The sequence below is a fragment of the Rutilus rutilus genome (genome assembly GCF_951802725.1).
Source record: "Rutilus rutilus genome assembly, chromosome: 6".
Classification (NCBI taxonomy): Eukaryota; Metazoa; Chordata; class Actinopteri; order Cypriniformes; family Leuciscidae; genus Rutilus; species Rutilus rutilus.
Genome location: NC_140214.1, coordinates 8,349,252 through 8,367,853, shown reverse-complemented (window position 1 = coordinate 8,367,853; position 18,602 = coordinate 8,349,252). Strand labels below are relative to the sequence as shown.

At 38.6% G+C, this 18,602-nt stretch overlaps 1 protein-coding gene across 1 annotated transcript in view; it reads left to right on the top strand.

The window, feature by feature from the left end:
* Window positions 1-18,602, top strand: part of ephb1 (EPH receptor B1) — a 262,917-nt gene that overhangs the window by 133,931 nt on the left and 110,384 nt on the right. Inside the window, exon 4 of the mRNA XM_084411790.1 lies at window positions 11,834-11,989. Within this exon, the coding sequence (XP_084267916.1) occupies window positions 11,834-11,989 (156 nt within the window). The remainder of the gene's footprint in view (window positions 1-11,833; window positions 11,990-18,602) is intronic.

The window sequence follows — 18,602 nt, the reverse complement described above, 5'->3', positions numbered from 1 at the left end:
ATGAAGTGCATTAAATGACATGCATCTGCGCGCCGATGACGGCTCTAGACTGAGTGGAGCAGAGCTTAGATTCTCAGAAAAGGGATTTTAAGTCTGGCAGAGGTAATGACAGCTACTCACATCTGATCACGCACACTCACTGTAATCCATTCCCTGTGCCTGTAAAGGTGAAACTTAGTTTGTTCTGGTCAGCTCCATACATCACTGTCACGCTCTGGTAAGAGGAAAAACACACACACACACACACACACACACGCTTGCTCATCACAAAGATGAGTGAAAATGCACTCTAAGGCTGTTTGTCTCACACGCACACACTCTGACACTGTTGTGTGAAAAGCTGACACAGATTAGTGGCCACTTAAAGGACACTGTCACATCCAAGCCTCAGAGTCAGCAGAGGTCATGACTTTTGACCCCGTATGCGTCTGATGGCAGACCCTGAATCTCATGATCAACAGACTGAGGTAATGAGAGTGAGACAGAAACACACCCAAACACACCCACAGCACAGACAGATGGATGGATGGATGGATGGAAATGGGGAGAGAACAATAGATAGAATGATACATAGACAGACAAACATTGATCTATAGATAGAGAGATAGATAGATAGATAGATAGATAGATAGATAGATAGATAGATAGATAGATAGATAGATAGATAGATAGATAGATAGATAGATAGATAGATAGATAGATAGATAGATAGATAGATAGAAACAGAGAGAATGATAGATACATAGACAGACATGAATAGATAGACAGACAGATAGATACTGTAGATAGATAGATAGATAGATAGATAGATAGATAGATAGATAGATAGATAGATAGATAGATAGATAGATAGATAGATAGAACCATGTTGCTGAAAAACTTTGTGCATAGAAAGAAAGATCCACAGAAGAGAGTGAAACAGTTATTGAATTCAAGGTTCGACTTACATAAGAGGCACTCAAAAAGACTTTTTTTCAGAAGTTGTCAATAAAAGAGTGCTAAATGGCACAATTCAGTTCACAATGACATTCTGTGTAGTTGCAAAGATGAAAAACTTATTTCAGAGTTGTTTCATTAAATTGTTGGCAGTACAAAAAGAGAGTAATACAGTGACTGAAGCCACAAAAAAAGAAGACATTTCTTCTTATATATATCTCCTTTTTGGCATAAAATGTTCTTTAAAACTGAGTCAAGATGTAAATTTACTTTCCATTTACTTTTTGTGAAATGTGTTGCTTAAAAATGTGTATCGATGTCTTGCACCACGTGGACTGATATTTTACAATACATTTAATGACATTCATATTTAAATGATTGCAAAATACTTTATTTAACAGGTTAGAGAAAAAGATCTGGTGATAAATTGTTTATGAGCCTTTTAATTTGTAAAGTTGAATTCAAATTAAGAATGAATTAAATCTAAATTAATTAAATTAAAAGTAAATTAATGAAATGATCCCCTGAAAGGTTCTATATATGAAGCACCTGACATAAAGAGGTTCTAGGAGTGTAATAGTGTATTGTCGGGGGAAGTCAAGGTCAGGTGGTTTATGGTTGACAACCCATTTTTGGGCTATTTGGTAAATGTGGCCACTTTTTTAGGAGCGTGCTGTACTGTACACCCTGATGGCTCCAAACATTGCTGTGAAGCTTTCAGTGAACCAGTGGGCTTTTCTGTCCGAGGCCTTATGTGTTTGAGAACTGTAAGGAAGCACGTTTTCAGTATCTAGCCATTGTTACGTGAGGGATGAATAAAAGATTATGCACAGACTACAGCTGAACTCATATCACAGGTTTCTACAAGCTTTCTCACCATGCAGCCAACTATCACAAATACCTTGAACATGCAGTTGGTTACTGAACTGTTTGTGCCATTTCAGTCATTGTGCAGTAATTAAAGTGCTTTCTGTTCATATTCTTGAACGTGTTGAAGAGTGTTGAGGATAGTGGCAACATCACTTTTAAAATTGGGGATGGTTGTTAAATGCTATCTGATTTTAGTCAAAAGTGCATCTTTCTTTCGGTTCAGTATTTTGTCACAAATAGCCAGCAGCAACAGAATTTTGCTTGAATATTGTCATGTAACATATTCATTCTCAGGTCAAGGCTCTTTGATGCACATGTTGTTCATTTGCAATGTTTATGCTGGAGGCAGTTTTGATAGGCCCACATTGACAAAGGTTCACATTAGGGGCATTCACACCGGGTACTTATAGGAACTCAGTTATAGGAGCTAGTCACTAGGACGGTCCCCAGAGAACACATATTTCCCTCTGGCTATTTTCCTGTTGCATCTGCACCACCACCATTCGTCAGCAACGTCATTTAAAGGGATTGTTCACCCAAAAATGAAGATTCTGTCATTAATTGCTCACCCTCATGTCATTCCAAACCCGTAAGACTTTCGTTCATCTTCAGAACATAAATTAAGATATTTTTGAAGAAATCTGAGAGCTTTCTGTCTCTCCATTGACAGCTAGGCAATTGACACGATGAACAGATTGAATTCAGGCATTTATTCACATATAGACTTAGATCACATATAGATCAGTGAACATAAACAGAAGCTCAACCGAACCTGCTTGACGCATTGGTTCTCGCACATCAAGCGAGCATGCTTGAGTTTCCGTTTACTACAACTGATGTGTGAGTTGATGAATGTTTATATGTGAATAAAAGCCTCATTTCAATCTTTTCATCATATAAAGCAATCGTGCCTCTTCAGAAAATGTATGGACTAAACTGCTCAATTCATATGGATTAGTTTTATGATCTCTTTATGAGCTTTTTGAAGCGTCAGAGTGGTAGCCTAGTTGCAGAGCTGTCAATGGAGGGACAGAAAGCTGTCAGATTTCATCAAAAAGATCTTCATTTGTGTTCCGAAAATGAATGAAAGTCTTACAGGTTTGGAACGACATGAGGGTGAGTAATTAATGACACAATTTGACATTTTTGGGTGACCTATCCCTAACTCTGAAGTATGAGCTAATGTAATCCCCAAAAAACTAAAATCACTCCCAGTTCCTGCGGTGCGAACATGCCAAAAAGCGGGTACTTCTGCCAATAGTCATAGGAACTATGAAAACGTTCCTCTGGTGGGAAAGCCCCTAATGACAACCAGAAGTCTTTCTCTTTGAGATTTGAGTCAAATCAGGCCTTTGGCGATGCGACACGTGAGCGGAGTTCAGCTGCTCAGCTCTATGCAAATATGCAGTGACACAGTGTGGCGCCTACCAATGGGAGTGCAGACATTGTAACTCGCATGATACACATTGCGATACAGTACAGCGACCTCAAACGATGTAATCACTGTCGGCGTAAACGGCCTTTATGACTTCAGCAGCAGTCTCTCTCTATCTCTGTGTTTTCTCGATCTGATAGCTGCAGATTTAATTTAGCTTATCTTCCATCCCTCTTTATGGCCGTACGTATGCAGATCATGATTTTCATTAACATTACAGATGAAGAATTTCCCGAAAGGCTAAGCGTTTGGCCCGTGGATGTGGCTCACTTTGTAAAGTGCTTGTGCTGTGAGATATTTGATATTCCTTGAACAAAAGTTAATCAAAACGGCCATGGAAAAGGCCATGATGTTCCCTGCTCTCTCTGACTTCACACCGCCATTACATGAATATGCAAACTAAGCTTATTTTCTTTAGAATTCATTTCCATTTTCAATTACGGCGTATGAAGTGCTGTCTCACGGTTTTAATAACGTATGTGTGCGGGAGTACAATGGTGGAACTATAATCAAGACGTAACAGTTGTTTTGGATTATACTTACACGCGCTGTAAAGAAGATAAAACTCAGGCGGTTCCCGGTTCCCTTGAACTTCAAATTTGACTCAAAACATCACTTCAATGAGAAAAGAGGGTTGTTTTCTGCAAGACTGAGATCAGAGGGTTTTGGTTAAGTCTTTTGCTTTGGTTTGTTTGTTTGTTGTTTGTGAGAGGCTAGTGAAATCTGTGTGGGAATTTACAGGATGATGAAGCTAACACCGATGGACTCTGACTTTGCAGTTGTCTCAGCTTCAGACAGCACGCCTACGGACTGTTCGTGGATCGTCTGATGCGTATTTCACACACACATTGCAAGAGCCTTCGCAAAGCATCAAGGAACGATCTAATATGCTGGTTGTACACAATTTCTGGCAGGCAGGGTGCACAGGTACTATAATCAGTGCCTGATTAGAAGTCTTGCATAATCACCTTTTGATGTATGTTGTCCGAATGTAATTCTAATTAAAAAAAAGATTTTAAATGTCATATTCCTTATAAAATAATATACAAATGAATGTATTGATAGTGCCCTTGTAATCTTTAATCAAAATAACTTCCCCTCCCTCTTGCAGTAACATCTCTTCTCTTCTCTACTGGCACGAGGGCGGGACAACCTTTCACTGACATGAGATCGACCAATAGCAAACCATGTAAACCAATAAATTCCCAATGGACAAAATCAAGTCCTGCCCTACTTTTTTTTTATTGTTTCACATCAAGAAAACGCTGTCACAACGTCCTTTTCATTTTGACTAAATAATTTTCATTTTTTGTTATTTTTTTAAGTTACTATAGCAGATGTTTATTTATTTTTTAATCATAGCAAAAATACAGAACTTTTCTGGCAAGAACTAGCTGCCAGGTTCGTAGTATTGTATCCTTGAAAATAGGCATGTACTATATACAGTGCTATGCATAAGTGAATACACCCATGCTAAAGTTGACTAAAAAGAGGAATAAAAAATCATATTTTGGAAATTGAACTTAATGCCTTAATTAAAAAAAATAGGAAAAATCCAACCTTTAAGGACACCAATTTTCTTTGTGAATGAATAATGTATCGTAAATAAATAAATGTTCTTCCTTAAAATACATGGTGCATAAGTGTGTACACCCCTATGTTAAATTCCCATAGAGGCAGGCAGATTTTTTTTTTTACGTTTTTTTTTTTTTTTTTTTTTTTAGGATACTATGCATCCTGATAAAGTTCCCTTGGCCTTTGGAATTAAAATAGCCCCACATCATCACATAGCCTTCACCATACCTAGAGATTGGCATGGGGTACTTTCCATAAGATCATCTCTCAATGCAAATCAAACTAGCTATTAGGCTAACTGAAATAAAACCATGCCAATCTCTAGGTATGGTGAAGGCTATGTGATGATGTGGGGCTATTTTAATTCCAAAATAAAAAAATACTTAAAAATAAAAATCTTCCTGCCTCTATGGGAATTTAACATAGGGGTGTACACACTTATGCACCATGTATTTTAAGGAAGAACATTTATTTATTTACGATACATTATTCATTCACAAAGAAAATTGGTGTCCTTAAAGGTTGGATTTTTCCTATTTTTTTTAATTAAGGCATTAAGTTCAATTTCCAAAATATGATTTTTTATTCCTCTTTTTAGTCAACTTTAGCATGGGTGTATTCACTTATGCATAGCACTGTATATATATATATATATATATATATATATATATATATATATATATACACATTCTTTTTTTCTTTTAATCAATAATTACTCAATACTCAGGATATGGCTAATATGACATTTTTAAAACTATTTTGTTAGAAAAACATAAACTACATTATGCAAATTTTATTTATATATGACATAATATGGGAATGTTTTGACAGATGGCCATCTACCGAATCTACCCCCCACCCCCACCCCCACCCCAATCCCAATGTCATCGTCCATTGCAGTGTTTCACAGACATCGTCTGATGCCAATTTGGTAGATTGTTCTACCAACCCTATCACTCTTTCTGTCAAAGTGAACAATTTTATGTAAACCAACTTCAAGCTGCTAGTCAAATGTCTGGCTACACGAGAGTACATATATACATGCTCAAGCAAAAACCTGCTCTATTGACTGATGTTTCAGCAGCCATGCATGAGCGATGTTTCTTTTCCCTACTCGCTGTAATGGCTTTATTGCTCTTTTGAGGAATAAACGCCCGTTCCTCCCAGCCCGGCCTGAATGAGTCCGCCTGCGAGCTGGGCTTTGTGCCAGCTGATCTCAGCTTTCAGCAACATGGCTTTTCTCGCCGAGGCTGAGATTGAACAGAAAAGCTGGGTGGATTTTTTTTCTTCTTTCCCGTGTCTGCTTTGACAGAACGCTGCGGAGAGACGTCCCTGCGCTAATTAATGCGCTTAACGCCTGAGCCACGTGCTCCTAATGCGCAAGGTCAATTAGAAAAAGTTTGTAGCGTTAATGCCGAATTAAAACCCAGTCCCATGGCAGGTTCTGTGCTTTTTTTTTTCTTTTTTTTTCTATCTTTTGTGGTTCGATGTTTTTTTTTTTTTTTTTACGCCTGGTTCCCTCGTTCCTTGTCCTCAGTTCCCCTCCGTCATCATTTCTTTGCCGAGTTGACCCTTGTAGCGCCTGGGACTGAGAGAAAGGGCCCTGGATTAATTCATGTCATGCTGAACAGGCGCGAGACAATTAGCGGAAAATGTCGCAGTGAGAATAGCATTTTGCAATGTCAGAAAGCCAATGGACATGCAGGTTTGTGTGGGAATGTTTTATTTGTGTGTGTGTGCTTTAAGAATGTGCTCCAAAGGCATAAAGATGCATTTTTAACTGCATTTGGACTCACACACTCACTCACGTTGACTGTAGGCTGTTCACAGTCGCTGATTCAGCTCTAGACGCTCCATTTTAAACAGTAGCTTAAAGTGTAAACAGTAGCCTGGGGGACGCTACACAATCTGACTGAGCTCACATCATTACTTTCACACGCATTTATCGTGGTTTGAAAATGTCAGTCGTTTTTTTGCTTTTCAATTTCAGTTTAGTTGTATTTAGTTTTAACGATGCATGAACGATGCGTTTTTTTCTATATTTTATTAATATTTTTTTTCTTTTTTTTTTTTCAGTGTTTAACCTGGTGAAAAATAAATATAGCTAAAAATAAAATAAAAAAAATAGGTATACTGCAAATACATTTACATATTTATGTACTTAATATAACTATAGTAGACTCTGGGTAGACTAGATCAGTGGTTCTCAACTCCAGTCCTCGGGACCCACTGCTCTGCACATTTTGTATGTCTCCCTTATTTAACACACCTGAATCAGATCATCAGCTCGTCAGGAGAGATTCCATGAACTGAACTGAGTGTGTTAGATAAGAGAGACATACAAAATGTGCAGAGCAGCGGGTCCCGAGGACTGGAGTTGAGAACCACTGGACTAGATGGTAAGCAAACAGTCAGTTCTGATAATCAAAGTGTTGGGCAGGAATAAAGATCTGAGTGACTTTGACAAGAGTCAGATTGTTATGGCAAGATAACTGGGTCTGAGTATCTCTGAAACCGCAAGGTTTGTGGGATGCTCCGGTCAGCAGTGGTGAGAATTTAACAGCAGTTGTCTGAGGAAGGACAAACCACAAAATTGTGACAGGGTGTTGGGCGCCCAAGCCTCATCGATGCACGGACCGTCTGGTCCGACCCAACAGAAGCTCTACTGTGGCACAAGTCACACAAAAGGATGGTTATGGGAGGAATGCGTCACAACACGCAGTGCATCGCACTCTGTTGCGTAGTCGCAGACCAATCAGAGTGCCTACCCTGTCTAATGTCGAAAGTGCCTAGACGAGCATCCGAACTGGACCTTGGAGCAGTAGAAGAAGGTTGCCTGGTCTGATGAGTCCCATTTTCTTTTACATCACGTGGACTGGCATGTACGTGCGTTCTTTTTAGGGAAGTGACAAGCCAATGGAGGGAGTGTGATGCTCTGGACAATGTTCTGCTGAGAATCCCTGGGTCCGGCCATTCACGTGGATGTAAATTTGATGCATACCACCTACATAAACATTGTTGCAGACCAGGTACACCCCTTCATGACAATAGTGTTCCCTGGTGGAAGTGGCCTCTTTCAGCAGGATAATACACCCTGCCACACTGCACACATTGTTTAGTAATGGTTTGAGGAACATGATGAAGAGTTCAAGGTGTTGCTCTGGTCTCCAAATTCCCCAGATCTCAATTCAGTTGAGCATCTGTGGGATATGCTGGACCAACAAGTTTGATCCACGGCAGCTCCTCCTCACAACCTACAGGACTTGAAGGATCTGCTGCTAAAGTTTTGGTGCCAGATACCACTGGACACCTTCAGGGGTCTTGTAGAGGCCATGCCTAGGCAGGTCGGTGCTGTTTTGTAGCACGCAGAGGACCAACAGCATATTAGGCAGGTGGTGTGTGTATGCTTGCAGTGTGTTGAATCATTTGTGTGCTTGTGTTTATTTTGGCCTTTAATGCAGTTAGTGGATATTGAAGGCGCTTCATACAGTATGAAGATGTTTGTGATATTTCTGTCAGGTAAAACAAGTTTGGCTTCTTCTCAGTGTACACTGTTACCGGTCCATGAAAGATCTGAGATGCCGCGACTCCGCTCAGTATGTGAGGCTGTTGGAGTGTGTCTGTATACTGACTGCGTGTTTGGTGTGATGGATTTTCAGGCTTGTCTCCTCAGGCTTCGCCTACAGCTACAGAGATGGAGGTCTTCTCAGAAAACCACAGCAGAAGCCTGGAGCCAAGCGCTCAGCTGTTGCGTTTGAGTGGTCGCCCTCAGGGGGTGTCTTTCAGATACAGGTATTTTACAGCAGATGCTGGTCCACTTTCAGTGTTGGTGCGTCTGCAAGTTTGACGGTTCAGCAAACACAATAATCTGCTACTTAGACGAAAATGAACTGTCTTGTAAAATGAGGCCTCGTACTGTACTTCTAAATGTAAAACCTGTCTCACGTTCTGTTAAAGGATTGCACCTTCTAACAGGAGTTTCCCCGTCTGTTTTTCTGGTGTGTACAAGTGGGCCGCAGGGGTCAGAGGTCATGGCTGCAGTGCTTGTTGTCGTGGTGACAAACATGGCATGTTTCGTAACTGTGAGAATGTGGCGTTGTGCGGGATGGGAGAGGCGTTCGAGTGTGATTGTGTGTCATATGGGCTGGGTCAGAAGCTGTCTGTCAAACACCCACACCTTCACACATTCTGCTGTGTGTGTGTGTGTGTGTGTGTGTGTGAGGGGCTCCACACCAAATGTTCCTCTGATAGAGTATGTGTATTCCTCTAATCCCCTTTCCTTTCCTTTCCTTTCCTTTCCTTTCCTTTCCTTTCCTTTCCTTTCCTTTCCTTTCCTTTCCTTTCCTTTCCTTTCCTTTCCTTTCCTTTCCTTTCCTTTCCTTTCCTTTCCTTTCCTTTCCTTTCCTTTCCTTTCATTGTTTCTCTTCTTTTTTTCTGTTCCTTTCCTTTTCTTTCCTTTTTGTCTGTTCATTTTCCTTTCCTTTCCTTTTTCTCTTATTTTTTGTCTTTTCCTTTCCTTTCCATTTCCTTTCTTCTTTTTTGTCTGTTCTTTTTTCTTTTTCTTTTTCTTTTTCTTTTTCTATTTCTTTTTTCTTTCCTTTTCTTTTCTTTTCTTTTCTTTACTTTCCTTTTTTTTCCTCTTCTCTTGTTTTCTATTTTTCCTCTTTTTTCTTCTCGTCTTTTTTGTCTTTTTCTTGTTTCATTTTCTTTTCCTTTCTCTTCTTATTTTCCTTTTCCTTTTCCCTCATTTCTTTTCTTCTTTTTTGTTCCCTTTACTTCTAATCTGCTCTTCTCTATCTTTCCATATGTCTAATCTCCTCTCCTCCCCTTATTTATTAAACGACTAAATGAATAAGTCCGCGGGTGAGTAGATGGATAGATAAAAGAACAGAGTAATAAAGTGGACCCGACCCTCTAAACTTTTAATGAGCTGTATAGCATCTAATTAATTTCTTCAAAGGCTGCAGATATTCAGGAACAGAGGTCTGATTTCACACGCGGCGCAGGTCACACTCTTTCATATGGATAGAAGGAGGGATGAATTATCCTGTCCTCTCTCATTAAAGGAGAGACACAGTCCCTCCCTTTCTCACACTACACATCTTCCATCTCACACCATTTATTAATTTCCATCATCCATCTTTGTATGTAAATTGATAAGTGTAGTAATCACACCCACATCTTAAATTATCCATATAGCTCATGTTTGCTCCTTAATTCATATTTATGAGTTTGATGCATATTCATGGCATGCAAATAACAGTTCTAAATGCGAACAGGTCGATCCAGGTCCATTGCGACCTGAAACGTCCCGTCTGTCACTGCCGTAATGCCAGTTAATCAAGGTATTAATGGCAGATTACATTGATCTAGTGCTTACATGAAATATTGCTTGGTGGAGAGTGTGTGAACATTGTTCCCCAAAGCAAAAAGTGGTTTTATTATGGACAAATGTTGAAGGAATATAATGTTTTAAAAGTCTTAAAGGTCAGTAGCAAAAAACATCCTGTTTAATTCTGAACGACTGTTTTGGTGCAAGAAACCTTAAGTAACCTTATAAATGGGCATCAGAGCAAAAAAAAAACAAAAACAAAAAAACATTGTCTGGAATATGACTTATTTTGGATCAATATGAAATGTTTTCTTTCTTTCTTTTTTTTCTTGATCCGTGTCAGCAGCAGTACACTGTGATAAGATCACGCAGACCCGAGTCCTGATCCTTGTGGTCATTCAGCTGAACCAGCAGAAAGTGTTCCTCTCAAATAGCTGCAGAATTAATGATAAACGAGTACAGGAATCACTTTATCCAGCTCTTTATTCAGAGAGATAAACCCGGCCTGGAAAAGCAAGCAGAATTTATTCACTACTCTCTGCCGTGCCTCAGAAGCCCTGAAAGTAAAGTTCAGCATGTCTATAATATTTGGATGCTGAAGTGCTCTTTCTAAAGCTTAAAAAGAATGACTAAATGTATTAAATGTGCTCAAAGTGATGTTTTTTTTTGGTATGCCATGCACAAAATGGCCCTATGGGACAGAAATCACTGAAATAGTGACACATCACCCCAGTTTCTGTGGCAGCCCTATACAGATAATGAAAAAGAGAGACATGTCCAAGTAGATTTTAAATGCATTTTTTAATGCAAATTTATTTGCATGTTCATTTCAAAATATGTATATATAGCCATATATAGAGAGCAGTTTTATTATTATTATTATTATATATTTGTTTATTTATTAGTTTTTTTAGGTGCATTTTGCATTTAATCTAAGCAGGCTCCAAATCTAAGCAGGCATGTTTAAACACAAAAATGGTATATGCAGGATAGTGAAACACAAATGCAAGGACAAACTTTGTGTGAATGCCAAGAAAGAGTCAGGGGAGCAGCTTGTGTGGTTTTTTTTTTGTGTGGTTTTTTTTTATCCAACCAGAAAACACTGTCTTTTTTGTCTTGGGAGCACCTTTGCTCCGTTTCGCTCATTTCACTTGAAATAGGCCTCGCAAACAGGAAATGTCTCATCTTGCACTCAAACTGGAACAAAAACACGCTTTGCTCTCATGAACGCAGGTTTTGTCTGTAGCAAACTGACACTGACTCCTTCAGACACTGTGCTAGTAATGCACTGCATAAAAATAGCATGGTCAAATTGTATCCCAACTGGCATATTGCACGTTAACAGTGAACATCATGTGTTTCTCACTCCTAAAGCTTATAATGTTATTCCTGGTTGTCACCATGCTGCAAAAAAAAAGGCATTATGTTCTTGTCCAGATCCATTAAACACAAGGTTATGAGATTTACTAGACAAGTATGAACATATTTACACTTTTGCAGCTCTCTGTTGTTTTTTCCTAATATTCCAGATGAAATGTGTCTCCAAATTGGGATTTTGAAGGTGTTTGATTGAAGCAATAAGGTAAATTATCAGAATAGCTCACTAACAAGATCTCTCTCTCTCTCTCTCTCTCTCTCTCTCTCTCTCTCTCTCTCTCTCTCTCTCTCTCTCTCTCTCTCTCTAGCCTGTCCTCCAGGAACGTTCAAGTCCAGTCAAGGGACGGGTTTGTGTCTTCAGTGTCCGTCTAACAGTAGGTCCACATCTGAAGCGGCCACCATCTGCGTCTGCAGGAACGGCTACTACAGAGCAGACGGAGAGCAGCCAGACATGCCCTGCACCAGTGAGTCATTATCATCATCATATTACTGTTATTGTCATTATCATTAGCATTAAACTGAAGCGGTCGGTCATAACATCGTTTTAGAAGCAGTTTGAGAGCACAGGTCCCTACTACCAATAAGTTGTAGCCCAAACCGCGGCCGCAAATGAGATCATCTGAGCCATCCTGACAAAAAAAAAGAAAGATGGCTGTTTCGATTTTGACCCAAGTGGGTTTTAAATGTAAATTGCAACAAAGAAAATTAAAGACAATTTTTTTAAATAAAAAATATGTATTTATTGATCCACTTTGATTTGACATATGTCTCATTATACAGTATATTTGACATTATGTATTATGTTTAGATTTTTCTCTAAACCTAACTACATACCTGGAACCTAATTACCTGCGTCTACAGTCGACACTTAATAATAAAATTTACCTGGGGTGTCCCCAGTCGACTCCCAAGTGTCTCCAAACGACGGCGTTTTTGGGGCTTAAAAACGCAAAAAAGTGAAACCACCCTCCAGAGTGGAAATCTTAAAAACGCTCCACCGTCGCGTTTCCGTCTAAACGGTAAAAACGCAAAAGTCTGCTAGACAGTGAAGGCACCGATCAGTGCTTCACATTGCCACCTTGCCGCCTGGAGTGCATACTACATTGAATTTCACACACTTTTGCGTCACCATATGCACGCAGATCCCCCCCCCCCCCATAACGCTCGTCTAAACGCAGAATAAAAAGTGATCACTTTTGCGTTTTCTCTTCAGATCGTTTCCGTGTATACGTAGCCTTAATCTGGCGCGTCTACAATCGACACCCAATAATCTTTATACTCTAGCTCTTGCGTCTACAGTCGACAACTGGCAGAGTTTCTTACTCTAACTTGTTCCCCTAACTAACTTACTTGCTACGCAGGAATAATCGTCAAACAGACTCCAGCAAATGTCCTTTAAATGCTTTAATCACGGCCGGGAGATCTCAGAGCAGTTCTCCAGATAATCTCCCAAGAAGGAGCAAGGCCGGAGGATCTCAGACAAATTCCATTGAGAATCCCACCAGCAAACACAAATACAACAGTTTTTATAGAATAGGAGAATGGCAAAAATGACATGAAACATTACTTAATATCCCCACAATGTGATTGATTCTTCATAGACAAGCCCTCTTGTTACTAGGTAACCACAAGGTTTCAAGTTTAGTCATCTGTCTAGTTTAATTTCCCATATTTGTTATTTTTACACACACACAACCAAACAACATAAAATAAAATAAAAGAACAGAAAGTTTTAGTACATTTGTGTTTCAAAGTGTTAGCATGTTAGGCCTAAAAAGATAAAGGAAGGTTAGATGTTTGAGTTATGATTAGTTTGATATACAGTTTACTATTTTATTCATTAAAAAATCCATCACAATCTCTTTATTTTCATTCATGAGAAAAGTTAGCAATATTGTTTTTGTTGTTTTTTCCATATGAATGAAAAATTGAAGTCATTACTGAGAGGCTGTGAGGCTTACAAGATTACACACACACACACACACACACACACACACACACACACACACACACACACACACACACACTGCAATTAACAGTTATACAATTCTCATGAATAATTTGATCAGTAGGTTTTCCAAATATTCAATCACAAATTCAGTAGTGCAGAGCCAGTTTTATTTAGTTACTTATTTAGGCTTTTCTGGGTTACAATCTGGCTTTTGTTGCAAGCTAGATTTGAACTCACAAACACTGCAGATCACAGTGTTGGAGTCACACTGGGTTTTTTTTTTTTTTTTTCATGAAGAGCACCATTGGTATCTTAATGAATTTATGACACAATATAATTTTTACATTTAGCAAATGGTTTGTCCTTAATGTTCTTATCAAATAGTCACCATTTTAAAAAGCAATATGCTATGCATTAGAAACTCTGCTAAATATTGTCTAAATTAATTATCATAGTGTGTATACGTTCATGTTTAAAAGGTAAGAAGACTATATTTGCATCATTTGTGACTGTATTCTCAGATATATTGTACCTTATCGCTGAATCGATGGAATATGAGGCTGCACTCTGAAAGTGCCTGTTCGTGTTTGCATTCCTGAAGAGCTGTATTTGAAAGTCCTCTCAGCATTTTAATTCTCCATTTAGAGTCTAAAATGGCGTTCAGTGAAACATACAGATGGCCATTTGCGATTTAGCCCAACACCTGCTCAGAGGAAGGCCCATGCAGCACCTGGTCATTTTACTGTCGGTGAGAAAATGATGCAAAATGAAAATTCCTTGTGGAGTGTCTAGCAGCTACATAAATATGTTTAAACATAATATATATATATATATATATATATATAAAAGGGAAAGGGAAAGGGTCTGCGGTCTGATTAACACAATGATCGATTGCTGAGAGAGAGAGAGTCCACGGGAATCGATCATAATACCCCACCGTGCATGTAGTGAATTACATCATCTCAACTTCAGTGTCGAGTTAAATTTCACTTCCTCCGCGGTCTCACGGTACTCCTGTCTCTGTCTCTCTCTCTCTGGGGATTTGTGGTTGTCTCTGTGGGGAGTAGTGCAGTGGGACTGGCCCGAATCGCCTCGAGCCTCCATCAGAACTTAAATTATTTCCTCAGAAATGTCTGCTGGGATATGTGTGTGTGTTGATAGGTGACAGCTCACTGGTTAATTGGAGGATGCCGGACAGCACAATCCTCAAGATTAATTATCTAGGAGCTATGTGGCAAACAGTTCTGTTCTGGGGTTTGTTTGTGCGTGTAGATAGAGCATTCTCTCTTGGATTTAGCCGTTTCGATTGGCCGAGCAAGAGCAGAACTTGTTATCTGGGGCTTGGTTGGCGACAAGTCTGGGTTCGATGCAACTAATGCGTCTAGGTTTACATGGAATGCCGGTTACTGTGCGAGTGTATTTGGAAGTTTTCTTTGCTATATTTTTTAGAACAAAATTGTCCCTACAAATCAGCTAAATCTAATGAAACCTCTCTTTGGGGTCATTCAGAGTAATCCACAATTGGAAAATAACTGATAAATAATGGTTGTATGTATTTATCTGTATATATTTATATACATATATATTTTTCTCGTTTTATTATAAAAATGCATTTAATGCATATAATAGTGTGTGTACAGTATATATATTTGGCTGGATTTGATATACACTGTATATATCTCAAATCCAGCCAAATATATATATATATAAACAATTACTATTTTAAAAAACGAAGTAGTAGTAGTAATAGTAGTAGTAGTAGTAGTAGTAGTAGTATTTATTTTATCTATCTATCTATAAATTACAGAAACGTCTGTCTGTCTGTCTGTCTGTCTGTGTGTGTGTGTGTCTGTTAACCGCATATCTCTCGAACCGTTAGTCCGATGGATTTCAAATTCGACAGGTGTCTCGCTACGGGCACGAGTAAGTGCAGTGCCCAGTTTGATGTTGTTTGGATGAGAAATGCAAAAGATATCGTTAAATATATCATTTTTATAAGGTTGTGGTTTAAAAATAAACATTCTGACATTAGAGGGTTGTATCGGTCAAAGAAGCCCCAAGAAGGTTTTGGTTTAAAAATAAACATTCTGACATAAACACTCAGTCAGCTACACTGTTTACTTCTGAATATTATAGTTTGGTTCCAGAACGTGATAAATCCATTTTGATTAATTTGAGTAAAAATGTGTTTTCTTTACCAAGAAAGTGGCAAGATGAAAACCACTATTTTCTGTTTCAAACTTTCACATAGCATCTTTAGGTTATAATAACATAACAAATTCAAATCTTTTTTTCCCCAAAAATGCAATAATTTTCCCCAAAAAATGCAATAAATTCATGACACTTTTTTTTTTTTTCAAAATGCAATTAATCCATTGAATCAATATAAAAGTAATTTTTTATCATATTGAAACTGTTGTAATCAGCCATAGCTAAGAAATATCTTCTGAACTTTTTTGACGGCAATCAGCTCACAAAAACTGATTTTGCACGGCCACTTTGCACTGCTCCCTGAATCGACGCGCTTATTCATTTGTGGATGTTAAGTGAATCTGTAAGTCAGCTATGCTGTTTACTTCTGAATATTATATTTCATTCAGGTGCGCTTAATGTTATCACTACTGTGTAATAGTAGCCTATGCTATTCACCAACTAAACATATCCTATTCCAGTGGTTCCCAATTCCAGTCCTCGTGACCCACTGCTCTGCACATTTTGTAGGTCTCTCTTATCTGACACACTCAGTTCAGTTCATGGAGTCTCTCCTAATGAGCTGATGATCTGGTTCAGGTGTGTTAAATAAGGGAGACATACAAAATGTGCAGAGCAGTGGGTCACGAGGACTGGAATTGGGAACCACTGTCCTATTCAATGCGTTCACAGTCTCTTTCACAGGCATCATTTGTAGTAGCCTATTCTCAAACTGTTTGCTCAAGCATAGCGTTTTCTCAGAGTTCACTTTGTGTTTTCTACCATGCACAAATAAAATTGTCACTGAACTTTTGCTATGTAATTGTAACAATGAGCACTCAAACACACCAAACCAACAATTACTGAAAACACACACAAAAACTGATTTTTCACGGGTATTTTGCACTAGTATTATTAAAATGCTTATTATTTTTTTCAAAAAATGCAAGAGTGGGGATGTGGGTAGAGGTTATTCATTGCACTGAAATTAGTTTTATGCCCTCAATTAGAAAAACAATGAATGTTTAAACAACTATTTAAATAATTATTAGTAGTAGTAGCATAATGTTGTTGTTGTCGTTAATAATAATAATAATAATAATAATAATAATTCATTTTATTCTAAACATGCTGTTCTTTTATGGGTAGGGTGGGGATGTGGATAAATGTTAGTCTGTTAGCATTAATTATTTTTATATAAAAACAATAGAAGTCTATGGCATGTCCTCATATAGATAAGAATATGTGTGTGGATAAAGCATTCTCTGTTTGTTTGTTTGGCCGTGCAAGAGCAGAAATTCTTATCTGAGGATTGGTTGGCCAACAGAGACCGGTCTGGATTTGATGAAGCTAATATCGTATATGGAACACTGATTGCTGTTTGAATGTGGGTTTATTGGTGTCCTCATTTAGACGGCTAATTATTGTATTTTCAGCAGCATTGATATCTGGTATAGGTTCATGTGTAGTTCATGTGAATCACACACACACTTACAGATATAAGAGCACTAAGGCGATTGCGCTTAGACAGATCCCTGGAGAACACTTCTATGGATTGCTCCGAGCCAGCGCGCACACACACACACACACGGTTGACCTGCAGGAGTCAGTGTTGTGTGTACAGGTGCAGTGAACAGGACTGTAAAGCAGTGTAATTGCTTTGCTGCCGTTAATCCTCTGCCAGCGACGTCTGACTCGCTGTGATTCTGCTATGAGCTTAAGCCTGTGTACACGCTTTCTTCAGCAGCCCGCGTGTAGTGCAGTGCTACAAACCATCACACACACATAAACAGATGTGCACATCCACACACAGACACACAGTTCCCAAAAAGTCAAACGTCTGCAAACTAATGCTGCTAGAGCTTTTCTCTGAAATAATTTCACTTTTTCGAGTCATTTCTTGCATTGATTTTTAGTGGATGAATGAAGTCTGTTCTCCTCAAGTTTGTTTGTGTTTACATGACTCATCTTGAATTTTGAAATAGCTGAAGATTGCCTATAAATACATATTTTCATTTACAAACATAGTGGATTGAGTTTCTGAATAACAATTTTTAGCAAGCATGCAGCCGTCTATTGCTAGCATTCTCATTAGTTATTTCAGATCTGTCAAGTCCAACTTATAAATGAGTTTGCAGTTAAGAAGTGGCAAAGAAATTCTCCATCATTTACTGATAAACTGGCACATTCAAGTCTAAAGCTCATTTTCAAGTTTTGGGAGCGACGGAGCCCCTAAAGGTTCAATGTTTTACCTTCTGCATTTGCTCGCATAGAACTCAGATGTTTTGTGAGTGAATGCAAAGTGTCTTGGTGGAACGCATACAATCTGCGAGCGAATCTCATATTTGAACTCTTATCTAATATATATATTTTTTTTTCCATCACCATGTCCTCCGTAGGGAGCTACGGCACATTAGATACGTATGTTTCCATCCAAAGTTACAAAGTTAACTTGTGCGCGAAACTGGAATTTCGCATAAAACATTTACAAATAAAGCACTGTTTCCATCTCATGTGTTCAAGAGAACGAAGTTGTCACTTCCTGGGATATTGGAACATAATATCTGTAATAAAAATGGAAGTTGCCACAATCGGGGAATTTGTTTACAGCATAAATGACATGTGTCTCAGATGAAACTCATTCGAATGCCTGTCGTTTGGGAATGCAATCGTGTGAGACCGTTCTGGCTGGGAATTAAACCACATAATTCTGATGACAGACTTGAGCGCATACGTTTTTTTTATGCACACTTTTAGAATGTATGCGCATCTTGGCGTTTCCATTCAGTGTTTTATATGCAATATCCCAAAATGTGCATAAAAATAGGTGGATGGAAACATAGCTATTGACTACTTTTACATGTGCCCCCAATAGTGTGATTATTTAATCAGAGGTAGGACTTAATCGCAGTATGTTTGCATGACACGAGCATACC